This window comes from Triticum dicoccoides, chromosome 2A, assembly GCF_002162155.2.
Source record: "Triticum dicoccoides isolate Atlit2015 ecotype Zavitan chromosome 2A, WEW_v2.0, whole genome shotgun sequence".
Taxonomy (NCBI): Eukaryota; Viridiplantae; Streptophyta; class Magnoliopsida; order Poales; family Poaceae; genus Triticum; species Triticum dicoccoides.
In genome coordinates, this window is record NC_041382.1 from 49098438 (window position 1) to 49122283 (window position 23846).

Sequence of the window (23846 nt, forward strand, 5' to 3'; positions counted from 1 at the left end):
CCTTGTGTTTTCAATTTCTCTTTCTTTTCATTCCTTTTGTTTACCGGAGTTCTTCATGGAGGTTCTACATGATGGTTCATCAAGGATTTAATTCCCTTCTCAAAGTTTTCATCGAGATTCTTTCCTAAGGAGCTCAAGCTTTCTTCATATGGTAATCCGGAGTGCAATTCTTTCTACCGTATTTTGGAGGTGGTATTATGTCATTCTTGATAATTTGAGTTCATGTTCCATGATTCACATGTTGTTAAGAATGAGTTATTTTTAAATCCATCAACCTCGTTGTTGGAGTTATCTTGTGTCATATTTCACCTAAAAGCCTTCCATTGGAATGTTGCTATTTGTGGTGCTTGCCAATGATCCATGTTATCTCTTTATCATCTTGGTGGAAGAAGTGTTCATCTCTTCGTCGATCTAAAGCTAGCAATCGTTTCCGTTAGTGGCCGGTTGTCACCTCATAATTTTGAGATGTTTTCCATAAGCCCACAACAAGCTTATTCGTTTCGTTGTTGGTTTTTCCCAACAACCCCGTTGTAACCTTCTTGGAAGGGTGCCTTCCAAGCTCAATTGTGGCAGAAGTTGCCATTTCCCCCTCCATTCTGTTATTCCAATGACCTATCTTCTATTCTTTCTTCCGGAGGCATTGTGACGTTGCTCTTTTCACTCACCATCTCGATTCGTGAGGATCGTGTTCTTTTCTTGCTTATCCATTTAACCGAAGTGTCGTGTTTTCATTCGAGTTCTCTAATCTTATCAAGTTTTCCCTCCTTCCTCAACTGGAGAGCTGTCTGAAATCCTTCTTACCCATTGTGCCATTCTTTCAATAGTTCCGGAGGCAGTGTGTTGTTGATTTCATCAAGTAACATCCCATCTTCTCAAGTTCATGTTCTATTCCTTCCATGTTCAACCGGAGTACTGCCCGAATTCTTCCCCTCTCATCTTGTTTTAACCGGAGTGGTTTCGAATTCTATCTTGTCCATTAAACTCTTGATTCATGTCTTTGCAACCGTCAAGTTCTCATAATGTTCCTTGTTCCTTTTTTTCTAACTGATTGTTTGCAATCTCGTTCTTCTCAGTTGTGCTCTTTCTTTTAAATTGCTCAACCTCTCAAGGTTCTTTGGTTTCACTCATTGGTCGAAGAAGCAACTTAGTTTTACCTCTTCTCTTCCTCTTCCGTTTCTCTCCGGTGCCATCCTAGATCTCGGGACGAGATCCTCTTGTAGTGGTGGAGTGTTGTAACGCCCCGAGACCGACGCTCCAGAAGACTTCCAGCTACTCCGAGTTTCGTCGTGTGATTTGTTTTGTTTGTTGCATCATTTGCATTGCATCATGCCATCATGTCATTTATTTTTTTTTAAACTCAACTAAATAAATCGTATGGATTTTTTTCGATCCATTTAAATCGAGGGAACTCACTCGTGATTTCTCTTTATAACATATTAAAGCCTCTCAATATTATTAGGGAGCTATAATAAAAATATTCCATTTTTGGAATTCACCATAACACACTTGCAAAATCCCAATGCTTCTGTTGTCTTAATTCTTGATCTCCAACTTTGCCATTTATTCTTTCATCATCTTCCGGAGCTCCACCGAATATCTCAACATTTTTTACTACTCCTAAAGTCTAGACTCCATTCAAACTCCTTCGGTGCAAGTTAAATAATTTTAGATTTAACTTCTCCTATTTTGTTGGAACCATTTTTGTTGGGTTGGAAATATTCCGTAAAGCCTTACAAATATGTCCCACCATTTTATTCTTGTTCTTGGCCTTTCTTTTAATTCTTTTGAATTGCTCTCTATTTTTTTCTGCTAAAGAGAGAGAGAGAGAAGGAGCCCAGCAGCCTGGGCCTCCCATCCTCCCGCGCCGGCCCAAGGCCAAGGCCCAGCCGCCCCCACCAATCCCTCCTAACCCTAGCCCGAACCCTCCTGCCCGATCCCCCACTCTCCCTCGTCTCCTCCCTCGCGCCGTCACCACACACGCAACACACCAGGGAGGAGTCCCCGCGCCCGATTCCCCAGCTCCTTGAGCCGGAGGGCCTCGCGTGCGAGCTCGACCCCGAGCGCCTGAGATGCTCTTCCTCCCTTCTCCACGTCGCCCGCGCCTGGGTCTTCTCGCCCGAGGCCTAGCTCCTCCCGAGCCGGCCCCTCTCCACGTCGCCCACTCCCTGGCGTCAAGCCAGATCCAGCAGACCCAGCCTGCCTCCCCTTCGCCAGTCCAGCCCCGCAGGCTTGGCTCCGGCCAGCCTCTCCACCGAACGGCCCGCGAGGCCCAGCTGAGCACCCCCTGCCGGCCTCCCTTCTACCACCGAACCGGGCCGAGCCCATGGTGAGCTGCCTCCCAGCGCCTACCACTGTTGGGCTTGCCCCAGATTCAGCCCGTCATGTGTTTTTTTTCAGCGCCTGAATTTTTCCTATTATTCCTGAGACTGCCAGTTTTACAGTTTAGTCCCCTTAGTTCATGCATTTAATAACTCACTAACCGTGCATCGGATTAAAATGTTTTATATATGAAACTTGCTCAGAATTTTGTGTAGATTAAGAATATCCAACTTTCATCTATGTTTATAATGTTTAAAATGCTGTTTGCATTAATTTGCCCCTATGCCATGTTGAAATGATTTTATTCATAACTAAATAACTGTAACTCCGTTTTTAATAATCTTTATATGTAAATGGGGTAGAAAAATGTCTAGTTTAACATGGTGCACTCATCTTGCATGTTTAACAACTCTAAAATTGTGATTAGGGCAGAACAGTACCAAACCTAATTTATGCTCATGAGGAGTTTCCGGAATTGTTGTTCGTTGCTTCCGGCCTCATTTAAACTTGCCTAGTTAGGTAGTTTTGTTGTGCTTCACTCTCTTGCCATGTTTAACAACATTTAATATTGTTGGAGTACATAAACGAGATCGAACTAAATAACTTGTTGTGGTGTTTCGTCAATATGCAACTCGTTGCATATTGAGCTCCACTTAATTTGTAGGATTGTTTGTGCACTTTCCCATGCCATGCATATTTAAACCGGACATGCATCATACTTGTTTGCGCATCATGCCATGTTTATGTGATGTTTGTTTACTATGTTGTTTGTTTCTTTCCGGGTTACTTCTCTCGTTAGCTTCGGTTTCGTTCCGGAGTTGTGAGGATTCGTTCGAGTTCGTCCGTTTGTCTTCTTCATGGACTCTTTCTTCTTCCTTGCGGGATCTCAGGCAAGATGATCATACCCTCGAAATCACTACTATCTTTGCTATGCTAGTTTGCTCGCTCTTTTGCCATGCCAATGCTACGATGCCTGCCATTTGCTTGTCAGCCTCCCAAATTGCCATGTCAAACCTCTAACCCACCATGTCCTAGCAAACCGTTGATTGGCTATGTTACCGCTTTGCTCAGCCCCTCTTATAGCGTTGTTAGTTGCAGGTGAAGATTGAAGTTTGTTCCTTGTTGGAACATGGAGATGTTGTTCCTTGTTGGAACATGTTTACTTGTTGGGATATCACAATATATCTTACTTAATTAATGCATCTATATACTTGGTAAAGGGTGGAAGGCTCAGCCTTATGCCTGGTGTTTTGTTCCACTCTTGCCGCCCTAGTTTCCGTCATATCGGTGTTATGTTCCCGGATTTTGCGTTCCTTACACGGTTGGGCTATAATGGGAACCCCTTGACAGTTCGCCTTAAGTAAAGCTCCTCCAGCAATGCCCAACATTGGTTTTACCATTTGCACTAACAACCTACCACCTTCCCTTGGGTTCTGCAGACTCAAGGGTCATCTTTATTCTAACCCCCCCCCCCCGGGCCAGTGCTCCTCTGAGTGTTGGTCCGAACTGAGCTGCCTGCGGGGCCACCTCGGGGAAACTTGAGGGTTGGTTTTACTCGTAGCTAGACTCATCTGAGTGTGCCCTGAGAAAGAGATATGTGCAGCTCCTATCGGGATTTGTCGGCACATTCGGGCGGTGTTGCTGGTTTAGTTTTACCCTGTCGAAATGTCTTGTTGTACCGGGATACCGAGTCTGATCGGAGTGTCTCGGGTGGAGGTCTATTCCTTCGTTGACCGTGAGAGCTTGTCATGGGCTAAGTTGGGACACCCCTGCAGGGTATTATCTTTCGAAAGCCATGCCCGCGGTTATGTGGCAGATGGGAATTTCTTAACGTCCGGTTGTAGAAAACCCGAAGTTGACCTTAATTAAAATACATCAACCGTGTGTGTAACCGTGATGGTCTCTTTCCGGCGGAGTCCGGGAAGTGAACACGGTGTTGGAGTTATGTTTGACGTAAGTAGTTTCAGGATCACTTCTTGATCGCTACTAGCTTCACGACCGTGCCTTGCTTCTCTTCTCGCTCTCTTTTGCGATTGTAGCCACCATATATGCTAGTCGCTTGCTGCAGCTCCACCTCATTACTCCATCCTTCCTATAAGCTTAAATAGTCTTGATCTCGCGGGTGCGAGATTGCTGAGTCCCCGTGGCTTACAGATACTTCCAAAACCAGTTTGCAGGTGCCTATGTTACCGAACAGGTGACGCAACCCAGCTCAAGGAGGAGCTCGATGAAGATCTTGCCCTTTGTGTTGCTTCGTTCTAGTTGATCAGTAGTGGAGCCCAGTTGGGGTCGATCAGGGACCTTTGTCGCATTTGGGGTTCTTCTTTTACTTTGGTTCCGTAGTCGGACCTTGATTGTATCTGGATGATGTAATGCTTTATTCATGTAATTGTGTGAAGTGGCGATTGTAAGCCAACTATGTATCTCTTTCCCTTATGTATTACATGGGTTGTGTGAAGATTACCTCACTTGTGACATTGCTTTCAATGCGGTTATGCCTCTAAGTCGTGCTTCGACACGTGGGAGATATAGCCGCATCGAGGGCGTTACACTCGGTCATTGACGTACTGTGATTTTCCAATTGCTTGGACATGGGATGTTAAAATTAGGTCATGGCATCCAAGGGGTAGGGGTGAAAAGATTGGCCGCGTATATTATGTGCATCCTTTGAGTGGTGAATTATATTATTTACGCATGCTTTTGATGATTGTTAAGGGGGCTAGGCCTTTCGAAGATCTCCGAACGTATGCTGGTCGTCGTTATCACACCTTTAAAGAGGCTTGCGTTGTGCGTGGTTTATTAGGAGATGATAGTGAGTGGTACACAACGTTTGATGAAGCGGTTGTCTGGGGGTTTGGGCATCGGCTTAGGCAGCTGTTTGTGACCATGCTCATGCATTGTTCTATCAGGGATGAATTGTGTTTCTTTGAACGTTATTGTGTTAGCATGTACGATGATATCCAGTATAGGTTGCGTCACACCCTGGGTAATCGAAATTATGTTGTTCCTCCTGAGAGACTAAGAGATATGCTTCTCGATGAGCTGGCCGACATTTTTTTGAAACACGGTTCTGATATAAGAAACTTTAATTTACCGCCCCGCTCTTGCGAAAGTGAACAATCTGATGATAATCGTCTAATCCATGAGGAATTGTCTTATGATGCATGTGCTTTAGCAGAACAATCCTTAGTTATGTTCGATAGTTTAAATGAGGACCAGTTGTTTGCTTATAAGACGATTGTGGGGTGCGTACAGGCGGGGGAACCAGGCTTTTTTTTGTCTCTGGGTACGGCGGTACTGGGAAGACTTACATGTGGAGTGCAATATGTGCTTTCCTTAGGGGTGAGAGGAAGATAGTGCTTACTATTGCATCATCCGGCATTGCATCTTTGTTGTTGCCTGGTGGGAGGACTGCTCATTCTCGCTTTAAAATACCTATTCTTCTTGAGGATAATACACAATGTGATATTAAAAGAGGTTCTAGGCTTTGTAAGTTGATGATGGTATCTTCGCTTGTTATTTGGGACCAGGCGCTTATGACACACAAGAAATGCTTTGAGGCCGTAGATAGAACGTTGCGTGATGTCCTCTCTGTGGGTAATCCAGATCTTGTAGATGTTCCGTTCAGTGGAATAGTAATGGTCTTGGGTGGTGACCTTAGACAAATCTTACCGGTCGTCGAGGGAGGTACTAGGCCTCAGATTATTGATGCAGCGATCACAAATTCCCCGCTGTGGCGCTCTGTTCGGAAATTGTCTGTTTCTATTAACATGCGCTTATTTGTCCCTGGGGCAGCTATTCAGGCGCGGCAGGATGATGCCTTGTTTAGCAGATGGGTTCTAGATCTGGGGGAGGGGAAGCTGCCTGTTACAAACAGAGGTGATGATGTCGAGGCTTCTTGGATACAGATACCGGACGACCTCTTGGTTCATACGACCGTTGACCCAATAGCTGCTATTGTTTCTTCTGTCTATGGTGATTTTTTACTCAACTACCTAAACTCTGGCTACTTGCAAGAGAGAGCCATTTTAGCTCCTACCAACGACCATGCTGAGGATATTAATGACTATATTATTAAATTGGTTCCTACTGATAGCAGGGACTATTTAAGTGCTGATTCTATCGACGACTCTGCAGATTCTGTTAGAGACAAAGAAGTTTATTATCCAGTTGAGTACCTGAATGCAACTAAAACTATAAACTTCCCAAACCATAGGCTGACTCTTAAGGTTGGTGTTCCAATTATGCTTCTTAGAAACCTTAGCCAGGCAAATGGTTTGTGTAACGGTACCCGGCTGATCGTAAAAGAATTGGGCGACCGGCTTATCAAGGCTGTTATTGTGACCGGCTCCAATGTGGGTGATACCGCTTATATCCCCAGGATTGAGTTATTGGCGAAGAAAGGAAACGCACCCTTTGTGCTTAGGCGACTCCAGTTTCCTGTTCGTTTGTGCTATGCCATGACAATCAATAAGAGCCAGGGACAGACCCTGTCTGCTGTTGGCATATATCTTAAGGGTCCTGTTTTTATGCACGGGCAGCTGTATGTGGCAGTGTCTCGTGTTACTTCAAGAGCTTCTTTGAAAATCCTTATATTAGATGCTAATGGCAACTGTGGTTCCGAGACCAAAAACATTGTTTTTCCTGAGGTCTTTCGGGCCGCAGGGATGGCCTAGGTTTGTATACGACGCCCGTCTTCATTTTGGTAGTCAGTGGCATGCTTTTGTGAGTTGGATGATATCTTGTTACATGGCATTTGGCGATGGCTGAATAAGTGTGTTCCGTATGGTGGGGTTGATATTTTGAGTGTTTGCATGTATTGGCGTGGCTTATGTCATACTGGTTTATTTAGTTTAACGGTGGTCGTGTGTTTTGGTGATGACCCTTTTGTTGTAGATGGCGATGGCTGGTATGCAGTCTCTTGTTCTCGGGGACAGGAACTTGACCATCCGTGCGTATGTTTCGCGTTTGTGGCAGCACCGTGGAGACGCTGATGACGGTCCTATCAAACACAATGACATGGTCGTTTTGGATGCCCAGGTATATGATTTCTCCAGCCTCAGCGCCTGCATTGGTTGTAATTTTCTTCAGCCTTCTATGCTTGGTAATTGATGCATGTTGTTTCTTGGCAGGGCAACCACATCTATGCTGAGATTGGTGAGAAGCTTGTGCCTAAGTTTATGGGCAAACTGAAGGCAGGATGTGCATATGACATTTCACAGTTCTTGGTGTTCCTGAACAAACCTTGTTTCAAGCCTGTCTATGCGATACACATGATCAGGTTCAATAGGTTCAGTACGGCCGATCCTAATACTGATCTAGAAGCTCAGTTTCAGGTTCAATAGGTTCAGTACGGCCAATCCTAATACTGATCCAGAAGCTCAGTTTCCCTTCTGCACCTACTGACTCACTGAACTATCACGCCTCCCCGCACCTCTCGAGACACCTGAATTCTTCACATGTGTGTTGCCTACACGATCATTGTCTTCGTTTGTTTGTTGTGTGTGCCTGTAAGATGTTTTCCTTTTCTCTGGTTGTCTAGATGTGCTCGGCGTTATCACTGGTGTATCCGATGCTGTTCAGCATCATAGCTCGAGCAGGAGTGAGCCTTCCACAAAGCGTTCTATCAGTATCATGGACCTAAGGTATGCCATCTTGCCCTGTCAGGTGCTTGTTGTTCGTGTTGTTGTCTCTATTAGCCTTCCATTGCTTTCAGTATATTTTGTGCAATGGGTGCCAGATAACTGTTGTGCTCTGGGGCGAACGTGCTACAACCTTTCAGGGAGACTACATTATCGAGTTGGGCTCGACTGAACCAGTGGTTGCACTATTTGTTGGAACTCTGGTGAAGGCCTATGAAGGTAAGAACTCTTGTTAGGTTGACTAGATGGCTACTCTTTTGCCCATGTCTGTTTATGTGACGTGCTATGTCTTTGGTTGCGGTCTGTAGGTCGAAGGGGTGTGAGCGGAAGTGCAGCGTGTCGGTGGTACATAAATGATGACACTTCTGAGATGATAGACTTCCATAAGAGGTACATGCTATCTGTTTATCTCCGTGCTAATCATGTGCTGTCCTTTGCCTGATTTGGTCATATGCTTATGTTCTTGATCTTATTGCTAAAGGCTCCAGGGCAAGTTCTCTCCTGTAGAAAAGATTGTCCTCCAGGGACAGACAACAGCTATGCATTTGCCTTGACCGTATTGATCTACTGCCGCATGTATTTTTTTTGATGAATGTGGGCGCGTTGGTTAGCGCGGCGGCGGCCATGGCCGAGCTCGAGCCCGGGTGCACCGGCGAGGGTACTAGGGGATTTCACCGTGATCTCCTCCTCGTCCGTCGGTCAGGTGATGGTCCTCGCGATCCTGTCTTGGCTCCTTCGAAGCGTTCTTCTGGCCGGTCCTCACTTCCCCTCTTTTCCTTTTTCATTAGTTGTCTTGCAGGTAGTTCGAGGGTGTGACCTCTTGGCCGTGCGGTTTGCTTGCCGTCACCTTGGCCACCGGCGTGCCGTTGAAGAGTGTATTGTTCTGGTCCCTTTCCTAGCCCTGTGCTACCTTTGCTGGTTCCTTCCCTGCCCGATTCTGATGATTACCTAGGTCCATTTTTGCCTGTTTGGCGGAGATGTTATTAGGATTTGTTTTGCTGGTTAGTGACCAGTAGTGTTCTTCCTCTTGCAGCCAGTAGTGTTCTTCCTCTTGCAGCGGATATGTTGTGGCTCTTCGAGGATAGCTCACATTGCTTAGTTGCGCAGGTGACTGCCTTTTTTTGGATCCTACAGTTTTGGCATTATGTGGATTTATTTTGGCATTATATCCCATCTTGTTTCTATTGTTTTGGCAAAGTGTGTGTTTACTTTGGAATTACATGCTCATAGTATTTGTATAAGGATAAAATTTGTTTTGTCGTCACATTCTCATACTGTTTGTTTAAGGAACGGGTTCTCATGCATCTGTCTGTATATTTTTCAGCATCAGATGGGCTATTTTAGCATTTTTGGTTCATATTGAGAAACTGAGAACTATAACAAGCGTTGCTTATTTTTTTCACCCTGCATTTTGTAGATTACTAGGAGATCTCATCTAACTATCTTGGCTGAGCTTGTTCAATTGACAAGGTATCTCTCTCATCCTGTATTGTTTCCGATCATCTTTGAAAGTACAGTGTACCTAATGTCCTAACCAATGCCATCCTATTCGTATAGGCGGTGGTAACTTCAGAATTTCATGAATGAGAATATTGTTTATATTGTCAGAAGTTCACATCATGTGCCTTCCCTTCAGTTTTCACATGAAACTAATTTTTCTCCCATGTTTAGAATTTATACTTAAGTGTTGACCGACTCTTTATGTTCATTGCCTACTTTGACATTATTTTTTTAAGAATGTCTTTTAATGGTGTTTGATCAATCTTATCAGTTAACCACACTACATGTTCTACATTCTTGCTTTGTTTGCTGGCTATGTTTCTTGGCTGGGTTGGTGTGCAGGATAATATGGGTGAATTAACAATCAAAAATGAAAAATGGTGCAGGGCTAGGGGCTAGACAGTGGTGAATTAACACACTATTAGTGACAAAGTAAAAAGAAACCAGTTCCGAGCGTTCGGGTTGCAGGTTCTGAGGTGTGATCGTTGAGGTGGGGTAGCAAATATAGTTAGCAGTATTGTATCCTAACCTGGAGAACATCCATTTACTAATTTTGGGTCCGGACTTCTGTTAGTGAATTAGAAAATAGTGAGCCCCTGCTCTGAGGCCAAGGTACGCCAATGATCGTCCAAGGTACGTCAATGATCAAAAGAACACCTGAATGAAAAAAAGTTCTTCCATTTGCAGCAAACTTTCAGTAGATATCGTCTCTATTTCTTTTACATGTGGATATTGTTGTTTCAAAGCAAATTTCACCATTAAGTTTTACCAGGTTTTGTTACCTATAATCTTTTTTTATTAGGTTATTTTTTTGGTTTTACCAGGTTTTGTCACCTATAATCTGTTTTTATCAGTTTTTCTTGCTTATTCTCTCTAACCAGAAAAGGAGCCTGAAAATCTGCATTTACATTTGCAGATACGGCAGGAAAGTACAGCTTATCCAGAGACACCAATTGGGAGAGGTACAACATATGCATTTCAAAGAGAACTGGACTCTGCTATTTTTGATTTCACCAAGGTTGAAATTTTAAATTCAGAACTTCAGTGATGCTTACTGTTCTCTTTCCTTGACAATGTTTGCACAATATATATATTTTAGAGACAGTAAATATTTGTGCCTTGTGAGAATAGGTCTGCTGTCAAGTGACATCATGCAACATAGATTTAGAACGAAGATTAAAATATGTTTCTGTACAGCGACTACTGGATCGATAGTACAAAATAAATAGCTTGAATGGATTTAGCATTAAGAACAAAATAAGATACGGAAATTCTAAAGCTACCCTTCTTGTGGATCGACTGATAAATCCATGTAATATTTTGAGAAAGAGTTAAATCCGTATATGTTGTTTGAGTGTCTTTTAATTAAGATACTGGACTATGTTGGTACACATATATTTGGATGCTTGTGATTGGCTGGAAAGAAAAGAAACTTAGATTTGTTGTTGGACTAAACTGAGACTGAGTAGTCATAGCCTTTTGGCTGATGCATCCTTCAGTATACCAAAACACTTGCTATTTTTCATGTTCTTGTACGCGATGGGTTTAGGACACAAACAATTATTTGTTTTACCTACGAAAAACTTTTGCTTCAAGATTACAATGTGTTGAATGCCTTTCGTGCTTAGTTAAAGTATAAGTACTGCTTATATGTGATTTTAGTTCAGCTTGACCAATTTTCTTTGCTCTGCTTTTTCCCTCCCTCTCCACTGAATATGACCATGTTCAAAATAAAATGCGCATTAACACTTATGAGAGTAACCATATTTTATTTTTGTTGGGACTCTTCTCTCTAGATTTGTGTTGATCCCACTCTCTTGCATTTTTGCTTTCACAATTACTAGGACTCCAGTAATAACCACATTATGAAATGGGCGATAATCAGCGACGCTATTTACATCAGTGATGACGAAGGTATGGGTGTATATATAGAGTACCAACGTCGTTGTCTCTAATTCCTATTAACGATGTTGTATCCGACGCTGGTTGTCTCAAATATTCAGGTAAGCACCGCCATAAACGCCAATGTGCCAAAAAGACAAGGGGTCGAGCTCCATGTAGCGAACCATGTCTTTGTGAGAGGACCTTAACAAGAGGTAGCATGCTGGCCTTATGCCATTGTTCAATACTTTGCATGTTAAATGAACTCTTACACACCATTGTTCAATAGATTGTTCTTCACAAGTTAGACTGAACTCTTACGCATAGGACCAATATGGTGCGAACTATGGGGCAAACCATCGCTCACTATCCACAAGCGGTCAGTTAAAAGAACATAACCGTATTATCCATGATTTTTTGGCTATGGCTTGATTGGTTAAACTAAATACTCGCAGCAGGTTCATGTGACGTGCCATGTGAGAAGTCAAACGTGAAGACAATCAAGTGAAGTTATCAGATAGTATGCTTTAGTTGAACTGTATAGATGCGCTCTGGCTTGATTTTGTTGTCTAACTCTACTCTGTGTATCTAACTTAATGTGAATTGATCGTCCTGCCTTAGTTTTGGAACAAAGAAATGTTTCCCTTTTATTATGAGCCTCCAGATCATTTGTTGTACTGATTAAATATTTCCTACTCACCTTGCTTTTGGTATACCCAACATTGTTCTTGATTTACTTTTGGAACACAATATATGTTTCCTCTTATTCATGAGCTTCCAGATCAACTGTTCTACTGAATAAATATATCAGGTTTGCCTTTCTTTTGGTATATCTAATTGCTTTGGCCTTTGGCATATATAACTTTGACAAAATTGTATGTACTGGACTTGGTTATCCTGCCTTTTTTATGGTACATCCTTGATGTAGTGAGATAATCCATCGTGACCAATCTGGCTAATTCCCTTTGGGAGTACTAAACACTTTGATTAAATGATGGGACAACGCAATGAGCCAGGCACCCTGCGCGGATATTATAACTGCTCTGTCATGTATGACATTTGTTGCCTATTTTGGTATGATCAAATTTTATGGAAAACACCGCCGTACAAAGTAATGGAAGGTTTAGATCACATGTAGTGAACCATGTCTATGTGACAGGACCTTGGCAAGTGATAACACCCTAATCTCCATTGCTTGCATTTAGAAATCCTTTTCAAACATTTGACTAAACATATATAAGCAAAGATTATTTTTTTGATAAACATATAGGCCCACAGTTGGGTAGTTTCAACTTCTTAAGACATGAATGTGTCTATGCAGGTGAATTGAACATCTCCCCATTCGAAATCAAGCGACTACTCAATTCTGCCTAATAATCTCACATGCCGACGTTGAACTACATAATGTCTTTCTTGTATCACATGTGATTTTTTCTTCTTTTATTTTGTGATCATGTTTGAATGCGTATGTTAAAGCTGAATTCCTACTAACTTGAGCATTAACTACTTGACCACAACGTTAGGACCGGCACCCTCGCGCCAAGGCGCGCTCCCGATCTAGTATATATGGTTTGGTCTGGTGCTCTGTGTATTGGAAGCTGGCACTTGACCAGGAAACCACAGTGAATCATCATACCCAAGACATAGGCTTCAGATATTGTCAGCACGCCGTCGACTTGACACCGATGTAGATGATTGTTTAGATCGATCAAAATTCAGAAATCATTTTTTATTTGGGGGATTCAGAAATCATGTCTTGTAACAGAATCACGTCTCTCTCTTGCCGACTTCGCTGGTACAATCAACGCCGACGTGTGTAGTCAGCATCAGTTTGCTAACTTAACAAATACTCCCTCCATTTCTTTATATAATGTGTATTAGTTTTTTTAATAAAAATTCACAATGTAAGGTGCATCTGTTCTAATTCCTCATAATTCGGATCTTGACCCTCCAGAAAAAGGAAAGTATCTATCTCTCTCCCGATTGTGTGTATCTCTTCCTTTCCTAGACAAAATGATTTACTTGCCGCTAGTCCACAAATTAGACCATGGTAATTTCATCCTAAATTGTTTATAATCATGTGCCTTGGTCACCATGCTGAAAATAATACACCTTACATAAAGGAATGGAGGGAGTACTCACTTCCAACAATTATATCGGATTTAGCGTCAAATGAAGTTTCCAACCATATATATTTGTGGCATATCACATAGTCCTTCAACTGAAGCTTGCTCCATGTGTCATTCCAGCCTTGTAGATTACTTATCTTCAACATTCTTCTCCGTACTTACTCCTTGGCTAAATATTTTATATGAAGAAAAAAATAACTTGAGCGAGTGCAGCATTATCATACCTATCCAACGACCTTGACATCCAAGCTTTTACCTCATACCCAATGTCCTCTTGTTGACCTGGACTAAGCTCCTTGAGTATAGGGTGAAACTCCTTACTCGACTCTTGGTAGCCCTAAATCTACACGGTTATTTCATTTTGCGCGTATCATGTAAGCACTGGCTAGCATTCGTAAATTGGAGAATATAAAGGATTAGTGGCTGAAATATTCAAGGATAGAACATGCGACATGCATGCTACAACTAGTTTTCATATACATACAATCCTAAATTGAAAGTTCCTTACATCTAATTCAAATACATATTATTTTTTATAAGTTCAAAGCTAAAACAAATAGAATCCACACTATTGCAAACTGATGGAGTCTTCATTTCCATTTCCATGGAACACCTTTTTTTTCTAGGGAATCTCCACAGAACTTAAAGATGGTACATAACACATAATTAACTTGATTACAACTTCAATATTTATGCCCATGTTGAGTAACATATCAATGGAACTTTCTTCAAACATAGGTGGTGCATACTGTGTGCTGGTGTCGTTGAGACAATACAGTTCAGGTTTATAAAGTTTGTAGTTATAAATAGCGTTGCATGTACTCGTCCATCCTGGTGTACTGAACCTCTGGGTAAAGTAGAGAAGCCTCTTCTTCCCCATCATCTCCGATGTCAAAGTTTGTCAAGCAACCCTCATAAAAAATGTGATAGTAATGCCCTATCCCCACCTGGTTAGCAAGGTCTGTACCTGCATGCGAGTAGAATATGTAGTAGGTATGGCAATTGGGGTGAAACTAGATTTTGCAAGGTTCTAAAAAGAGGTTTAAATTAACATATATTTTGCCCAACCTTAAGTAAACATTATGAATACGCACAACACAATAACAAAAAGTTTCTTATGGTGGTGGGAATCATATTTCTCGCATTTTTCTAATCTGCATTTAATTTTAATTTATGATCATGTACATAACTTCATATTTCATCTAATGCATTGTTATGGTCTTTTAGTTTTAAAGATCTTTGATCGCTATATTCTATATGAATTTAAATGTGTGTTCATGACCAATCTAAATAAAATTAGAAAATTCATTGTGCAAATATATATAGTTTTTATACTAAATAGTTGCTTCCAAACAGAAGTAATAATAATAAAATGATAATATTTACTATTTCCCGTGGAGAAAATCATGCACTTAATTATATATTTCCACTTCAATAAGAGAGTCATCTAAAATGGAGATGATGACTTGCACATCCTCATAAACGATAATAGGAATAAATAATAAATATAATTTAATTAGTTATTCTTTAATGTAGTCAAAAATAAAAACTATTAGAAATCATTAGTTACTCTTAAATAATTTCATGTGTCAAAAACAGAAACTATTCGAAATCATGTGAACAAGGTATAACTACTTTATCTAAAAACAAAGAATAGTTAAGGTCAAGTGATAATTCTTTGGCTAGATGAAGTCATGTTTCTCTCTGTCCCAAATTTTCGGGAGAAGTCGGACATAATTCTGTTGTACACATGTCCTAAGATATTCCCCATAAGTAAAAACGGTTATATACAAAATGTATTTTCACAGAATTAATCCATTGTCCTTGTAATTAGGAGATGGCATGACAAAACGGTAATATTTTCCTAGAAATTCGACGTGGCCCTTTGACCATTTTTGTGCTAATAAGCTTAGATTTCAAATACTGTATACTCAACAAATAAATGATTTTTCTTACCTTTCATTGATGCCAAGAATTCATCACTCGGAATGGGAATTTTCTTAAGAACCTTTCCTGAGAGCTTTTCCCATTTAGCAATCAACTCATTTTGACTAAGGATGTTTTCCTGTGGCCGTAGGTATATTGTCTTGTTCAAGGCCCGTGGATCATCAATGCACTTGATTGTGTATGCTGCAACGTCATCTTCGTCAACGAATATCGCTGCATAGTATGATATAACGATACACAATCAGAAGTGGAAATCCGAAGGGAGTCAAATACACTCAAAAGCAGGAGTCTTACAAACTAGGAGAAATTAAATAGTACAAGTAATATTTGCTTACGGTACCTTTGACGTTGCCATCTCCATAGATGTGAACTTTCTCCTTGGGTGGAAGAAGGGTGCGCATTTGACACAGGTTAGGAACAAAGTAACCAGCAAAGCAGTTAGCAGAAATGTAGGTGTGGGGAATGTTTCCTTCTTCTATCGCCCTTCTTATCTCCATCTTCTCATCAAATGTGATCCTTCCCGGTTCAAGGGCATGCTCCATCCTTGCTGGGTCCATGCCGAATTCAGATGGTAGGAAACACTACAAGTAAAATAGTATGTTCATTATAAATGGACATGGGGTCATTGTTAATGATGTCTCTATCAATTTTAAAAAGAATTAAGAAGGATTCCCACATTTCATGTTCTTAATAAACACACACACACACACACACACACACACACACACACACACACACACAAAGGTGGTTTTTAGCAACTTTTTTGTCACACCGATTAGGGCTTGTTTTGTTACCTGCATCGGTTCCCTAGACAAGCTCACTCGCCACAATGAATTTTTTTGAAGTGCTAATAGTTTGTTTGCATCTCCTATTTTCCAGCCCTACCTTTTATAGGGGGAAATAGTGATCTTCATTCAATAGTATTCATGGGCCCCATGGCGGTGTCCCAGGGCTCTGAAAGCCATAGAAGCTGACCACTAGACGGCGACAAAGTGCCACAAACTAAATTATGAGCAGTTACATTGGACCCCCTATGCTAATATGCCCCACACACAACCGCCTTCGCACCTCTAGCCAAGACCTTGACAACTCTTGCATCAACATTGAACTTCAGGAAATGGAAGGTTTTTGAAGGCTTTTGTTCATCTGGTTTATTTGATTTCCTTCCTGTCCTCCGTAGGTTTAACTGATATTTTCTTCGGTTTTTCCTTTTTGTTTTCTTCCTACTATTTCTCTAATTTGTAATTAAAAAAATCATGGACACTTTTAAAGTTGGTGAATATTTTTAATATTTGTGAACATTTTAAAATCCATTAACATTTTCAAGTCCATGATTTTTAAATTCATGAAATTCTTTATATTAGCAAATATTTTTAAATTCATGAACATTTTCTAAATTTCTGATTTTTTATTAATTTTTTGAATATTTTTTAAATTTGTTAACAGTTATCAAATCGCAAACACTTACAAAAAAGTATATGAACCTTTTGAAGGCAGTGAGGGTTGGTGAGTCGACATTACCTAGGTGCCAAATAGGACGATAAGTTTCACACACCCGGCTCTAGCATCCCTTGCTCATGGATAGGCCCAGATAAGCTGAGCGGGAAGCTTCCTCCCGTTGTTGGGAAGTTTCCAAAATGTAGAATCTAGTGCGGGTGATTTTTTAATTCTCTTTGTGTTTATGCAGATTTTCTCATGTTTTCTTTCGTTTTCACCTATTACTTAGTTTTAGTGAGACATAAATATTTCTGTAAAATTCACGACCATTTTTAAAATTGGTGGAACACATTTTCAATTTTTTTCAAAATTTTCAATCACTTATTCAAATTCGTGATTTCTTTCCAACCCATTAACTTTACTATAATTTACAATCACTTTTTTGTAAATATTAAAATCATTATAATTTCGTTAAAATAATTTGATAACATTTTCCTGAGTACACCAATATATTTTTAAATTCCTATTTTTTAAACCTGTCAACAATTATTCAGTTCACCAACATCACCAAAAGACAAGCAAAAAAAGCTTACCAGAGACGGACGATCGAGGGAGCAGCCGGAGGCGACTACTGGGTGGCCCACGTCACGGATGCAATGGTCTTTTTTCAAAATCGTGATTTTTCTTTCAAACATGATAAACTTTTCCAAATTCATATTTTTTAAAAAACCTGTGATCTTTTTCAAAATCTGATTTTTTTTTAAATTCATGAACTTATTTTATCAAAATTGATGAACCTTTTTCAAATCCGTGATTTTTTTCAAAATCTGATGAACTTTTTTGTCAAAAATCGATGAACTAAAACGTTTGCAAATCCGTAAACATTTTTTCAAAATTTGGTGAACTTTTTTCAATTTCATGATTTTTTTAAAACGTTTTCCGATTTTGTGGACATTTTTTTGTAAATCCATGATTTTAAAATTTTTGGATGACTTATCTAAAATTCATGAATTCTTCTTCAAATTTATGTTTTCTTTTTACAAATAATTTTTACTAGGACCGGGACAAGGGTCAAATAGCACTGTTTTCAGATATAACACATCAATGGTTATTGTGCAAAGTTGGTGGGCATTGGCATGCAGGTTTGAATCCCACATCTTGCAGAATAACATGGTGAAGATTTTTTTCTTCCCGTATATTGTTTTGAGCTTGTTGCTGGTTGCGAGCGATGCTGGGGTGGCCAACTACCGCTCAGCTTCGAGCGCCAACTAGCCTAAGCGACATTGAGGGCGCCGAAGAGGATCTCTCCTCCTCCGTGGTATATATGATGCGCCTTTTGATAAAATGTCACTGGAATGCATAGGGTAGAGCGAGCAAGCAACCTAAATGGACCAGCGCAGAAAAATACTGTAGGACTCAATTTTTGGAACATTCTAAGCTTCATTACCGGTTCAGGTCCATTTTTCTTTTCTTTTTATCTACCGTTTCTTTTTCCATGGTTTTTTCGGTTTCTTTTTCACATTCCTTTTTTATTTTGATTTTGATTTTCTGTCTTCGAATATTTTCTCTTAATGATCGGAAATTTTGAAAATTCTTCAGAATTTCGAAAAATGTTTCGTTTTTTAATCATAAATTCAAAAACATTCCCCTTTTCCAAGAATAGTTAGCAATTTCTAAAATTATTTGTGTCATCAAAATTTAAAAAAATGGTCTCTTTTTCAAATTTTCGTTGGAAATACAAATAATGGTTGTGTTTTCAAATTATCTTCAGAATTTCAGAACAGTTCATGTTGGAACAATTGTTCTTACATTTTAAAAAAGCTCCCATTTTCTTACTTTTTTTCCCGAAAATGATCTATTTTTCTAAAAAATCTAGTTTCAGAAATGATGAAGTTTCAAATTTGTTACAAAAATTCAAAGAATGTTTGGATTTAAAGAATAGCTTTCTCTATAAATGTTCAGAATTTTCGAAAATTGTTTTTTCTAAAAAAATATCCGCTTCCATTCCAATATTAAGAAAGGTTCGTATTTTTGTGAAAACATTGGACATTTAAAAATCAATGCTACATTAATCGCGCCACTACAGAGAAATTTCAAGATGATGTGCCGTCCCAGTCTTTCGAAGGTACTCGTAGAGGTAGAGTGTGCGTGTGTGCGTTTATATGGATGATTGTATGCGCGTATATATGAGCACTTGCATATGTACCGTGTTAAAAAAACGAGACTAGTTGTCTACGATTTACAGTATATTCGCAAGCTATTTTTGTTTTACGCTCGATTTGGTTTTTAGTCGGACCGGGAAAGGTAGGGATGCTCTTTGCTTCTGGGCGACATTTTGATGCACAGAGTGTCACAAAGAGCTCCCGAGCTCCTCCGGCACATTGTACTGGAGGGCATTCACATAGCAATGACGGATTATGCACTTCAACGCTCTAGCACTGGAGCAATTATATGTCTCTTTTCCCTGTTTTCTCTTAAAAAAAGAGGGTCCACAATTTAGTTACATATTTTAAGAACTCGTAGTTACAGGATTTTAAAAAAAATGTCCACTATGTTATGAAAATATAAAAGAATTTTAAGTGAAATGTTCACAACTTTTGTAGAAAACACAACTTTTTAAAAATATCATCGGTATTATAAATGTGTTCATGTATTTTGCTTTCGTGTATTTCAAAAATGTTCTTGAAATTAGAAAGTTTACTATTTATTAAAAGCCTGTTTATTTTTTAAAATGTTCTCATATTTAAAAAGTATTCAAGAATTTTTAATAATCTCGATGTATCCTAAAAAATATTCACGAATTTTAAAATGGAAAAGAAAATTAAAAGGAAAAAGAAATAAGTGAAAAAATATGAAAAAAATAAAAGGTAAAAAAGAAACCTGGAGAAAACCAGATGGAAATAAATTAAATAAAAGAAGGAATAAGAAAAATAGAAACCGAAAGACCACTCAACGGAAATTTATTGGGAAGATTGGAGGAAAAAAGGAAATAAAACCAGTGAAAACAAACAACACAAAAGTGATGATTTCATGTGGTGATGAAGCTATTCAATGCTGCTAGCTAAATTACTTGTGCATATCCCCGCAATGAAACTACTTGTGCACATTTTGTTGTCGACTATTTTCTGAAAAATGAGACATCCAAACTAACATGAGCTGTTAATCACATGAGATGAACAATTTCTGCAAAGGGTAACACGTCTAAACTTAGAGTACAACTCCCTCCGTCCCATATTAGTTGTGGCTGAAATGGATGTATCTAAATATATTCTACTGCTTCATGCATCCGTTTGAGCAACAAATAATATGGAACGAAGGGAGTATTATCTACTTCATTCTTTCCAAAATATAAGGCGCACTACTTTTTTGAACAGTGAGGCATCTTTATATTGGACCAAGTTTATGGGGATTTTCTTTTCAGTATCTAGAATGCCAAATGAAAATATGGAAAACATTCCGTGGTGGATCTAATGGACTACTCTGGCAATGTTGGTCTGGAATTTTTTTCCTCTGAAACTTGGTTAAACATAGAAAGTTTAACTTAAAAAAAAATACACCTTAGAACCAGAGATTCCTAGGTTGACTGAGAGGCTATTGTTCAACACTATTACAGTACCGCTTTCCCCTCTATCTTGACCACTGCTTCATATCCTCCACGCCTTCAAATTTTGATGTGTTTCCACATGGTATAGTCTCGAACAGAGTTTAAATAATACCCCTCTGCTGGGATACATAGTCTATTTGGCTGGCTAACAAAAGATCTTAACAAATAACTACTCTATTTGTATGCGGTTTATGAGATACAAAATCACGGTACTAAGTATAGTTAATGGTATAAATGAAATGACATAGAAAAAGGGAACCTAGTTATTATCTCTTTTTTTTACGAGTGAAGGTCCAATAATGCACCAGCCAAAAAGGGGACAGTGAGATCTAGCGCTGCTGTTGCTGTGTTCAATTTCCGTGACCCACGTCAATCCAACAGTTATGGCTAATAATAGAGAAGATGATATTTTAGCAGAAAGTAGCCAAGCAAAGGCTTTCATTTTACTGGAGGTTGGTGCTCGTTATTTTGTCAAGATCTACAAACAGAAATTCAGCAAAGAGCTCTGCAGTGGCCCTGGCGACTGAACTTACTGTTCTAATTTTGTGGCAATGAAACTATGGAAATCTGCCACACACAAGAATTTGCTGGCGTCCATTTGTAAAGACAGATCAAAACATAGTTTCTGCATTTTCTTTCTATGTATCTAAGAAAAAAATGGAGAGCATTGAGCAGATGAATAGCAAATGGAATCCTCCAAAAATGCACACACAAAAAAAACCAGTTTTATTGAGTATCGAACATATATTCTTATGCATGTAATGAAAAAAGAATTTTGAAATTGCCACTTATAATTTTCTACAGGTCGATCAAATGCACATGCTGGGAGTTTGTGTTGCACAAAAAGCTGCGAGAAACTTGTCATGTATATAGAAATGTAATTTTCCAGTAGATCCGATTTTTTTTGTTGGACAGAGACAACGGTTGAAGGTCGTCAACTAACTAATAGTAATAAATCCCCTAAAAGGAAAATAATAGTAATAAACTTTACACTTTCCTCAAAAAAATGGAGCACGCAAACTTTTTTATGTTGCGAGAAAAAGTTCACAGTAACTTATAGATGCATATATACACACATATTAATTCCACTGAGTGAGTTAGCCTACCTTGACATTTCCAGCTTCTTTGATGGCCTCCACCAGCTTGAGCTGCAGGTGGAGGTTGTGGCTACGGAAGTGAACCCCGGACATGGCCGACACCACCACGTCTACCTGCTTCATGGCGGCAACGAGGCCCCGGTGGTCGTCGAGGGATGCCTCCAGGAGCCGCGCTCCCCGCGCTTTGAACGACAGCAGCATCTGGAGCTTGTCAATGTCGAGGCCGATCTCCGGCCTCATCAGGACGTAGGTCTCGTGGCCCTGTGCTAAGCTCGCCTTCACGATCCTCCTGCCGATGTAGCCCGTGCCTCCAACGACAAGAACCCTGCTTTTCTCCATGCCTCACAAAAGAAGAAGCTAGATGCAAATTGCTGCCCGGACTGCTATTTTTATGCCGAAGTCTGGCGTGTCAACCTGGTTGGGACCTTCAGATATGGACATCGGTCAGTGAAATCGTTGTCAATCTTGTTGGTTGGTGGTGACATTACGTGTACGGCCCTAGGCCCTAGCTGATATTACGTGTACGGCAGCTCTATCACGGTGGTTGATTTTGAGGTTGCATTGATGCGCTGTCGTTTATTTGGTATACCTACTTTTCTTTATGAGCACATATGATTTATGGCTCGACAGTTCACGCATATTACAAAGTTCCATCGGCAATTGCAGTGGACTTAAATTTACTGTTGGAAATCTCAAAGGGTAACATAAGTTACTAGTTAGTGAATAGTATATACTAGATGGTACCTTACACGTTGGTGCGGGAATTAGTTGCAATATATTTCAATAAAATTTGATTGTGCGTAATATATATATTTTGATTAATAACATATGAGCCAAAATTAAAATACATACAATTTATTATATTGGGTTATGCATAGTTGTAAAATATTTATTAAATATAAGTGAAATCATAGGATAAAAAATATTTTCCCATGTATGGTTGCATGTGATGGTGGGTCTTTTGACTTTTTTCATGCATGGTTGCATGTTGAGGTGGACCTTAGGTTGGTCATAGTGTGGAGTAACTTATAGTAGTGTCATGCATATGACATTAGTGTAAGTTACTATATTCATAGTGCAAAGTAACTTAGTAGTAGTGTCATAGATGACTTCATTTATTAGCTTGTAGACTCATTTGTATTGGGAAGCGCTATGTTACAGTAACATATTATGTTACTACTTCTCATTAAGTACTTGCCACATAAGCAAAATTTTTTTGAAGTACGCTATGTTACTCGCTAAGTTACTCCTACTATGACTAGCCTTACATAATTATATGATGATGTGGCAGTCTCCGTCTTTGCTCATGTCTACTGTGTAGAAAGAGAGCGGCGCGATGAAGGCTGGCATCTACTTGTAGCGGTTACCATTGCAGTAGAGTCAGGACCGAAGCTAGATGAGTATTTTTACAGGGTCAACTCCAATGCAATTGTGTCAGCTTATATATTTAAACACTGATTGGAATTAGTAATGATGTAGTGAAGGTTTTGCAAAGTCTTTCCCCTCCCCTCTCGCCCACACACACCTCTATTGCAAATGGTAACCTTGTCATTGAGAAGACGACCATTGTATATGCTCTAGTACCTTTTGTGTGTAGTGTACAATGATTGACCAATATAAGTTGCAGCATCTCAAAACAACTTTCGTAATTGGCAGAAAAATCATATTAATAAGGGTTAATTTCCTTGTATTAGTAACGTCTCCAGTACATTGTGTGCATCATGTAGTCGCCCTTAGCGCTCATGATCAAGCTTGCAATTATTAAAGGCTGCTCCCATTTATATGGTGTATTTTGTCTTCACATAAGTTCCACAATTTGTTCGCTGTCATTCTCGCTCACCCGCTTGCCCTGCTCGGCCGCATCCACTCTAGCGCTGCCCTCCTTACCTCCACTGCTCACCACATGCCACCGCCGACACCTTGTAGCCCCGCCGACCTCCGACCGCCAAATTCTGGCAAGATTCCGACGGGATTCAGGTGATCTCTTTTTCTTTATTTTTTTCTCCTTTCCATCATCACTGGCCACGGTGGTGCTCTTCCTCCTCATCCCTAGCCCGACGGCGCTCATCCCGTCATCGCCACTGTCACACCCGGCTACACCCCACCGCCTCCCTGGTAGCAGCTCCGGGCGGACCTCCGCTCCGTCCTGTCCAGACGATGTCGCACGCGCGCCAGAGTGTGGTCCATCTTGTGGTTGCGCTTGCAGAGGACGACACAACCACCGGCGATCTCTTCTTGGACGCCGGCGAATGGATTTCATATTCAAGAACCATTGCAATTATAGAATATA

The 23846-nt window shown here is 40.1% G+C and overlaps 1 protein-coding gene across 1 annotated transcript; it reads right to left on the reverse strand.

Moving 5' to 3' along the window:
* Positions 1–13887: 13887 nt before the first annotated feature.
* LOC119353140 (isoflavone reductase homolog) lies at positions 13888–21947 on the reverse strand. Its single transcript, XM_037619728.1, has 4 exons — positions 21566–21947; positions 15759–15999; positions 15428–15631; positions 13888–14438 (listed from the first exon to the last, which is right to left on the reverse strand). The coding sequence occupies exons 1-4, from the start codon at positions 21893–21895 to the stop codon at positions 14272–14274; spliced, it is 942 nt and encodes a 313-aa protein (XP_037475625.1). The 5' UTR covers positions 21896–21947; the 3' UTR covers positions 13888–14271.
* Positions 21948–23846: the final 1899 nt, after the last annotated feature.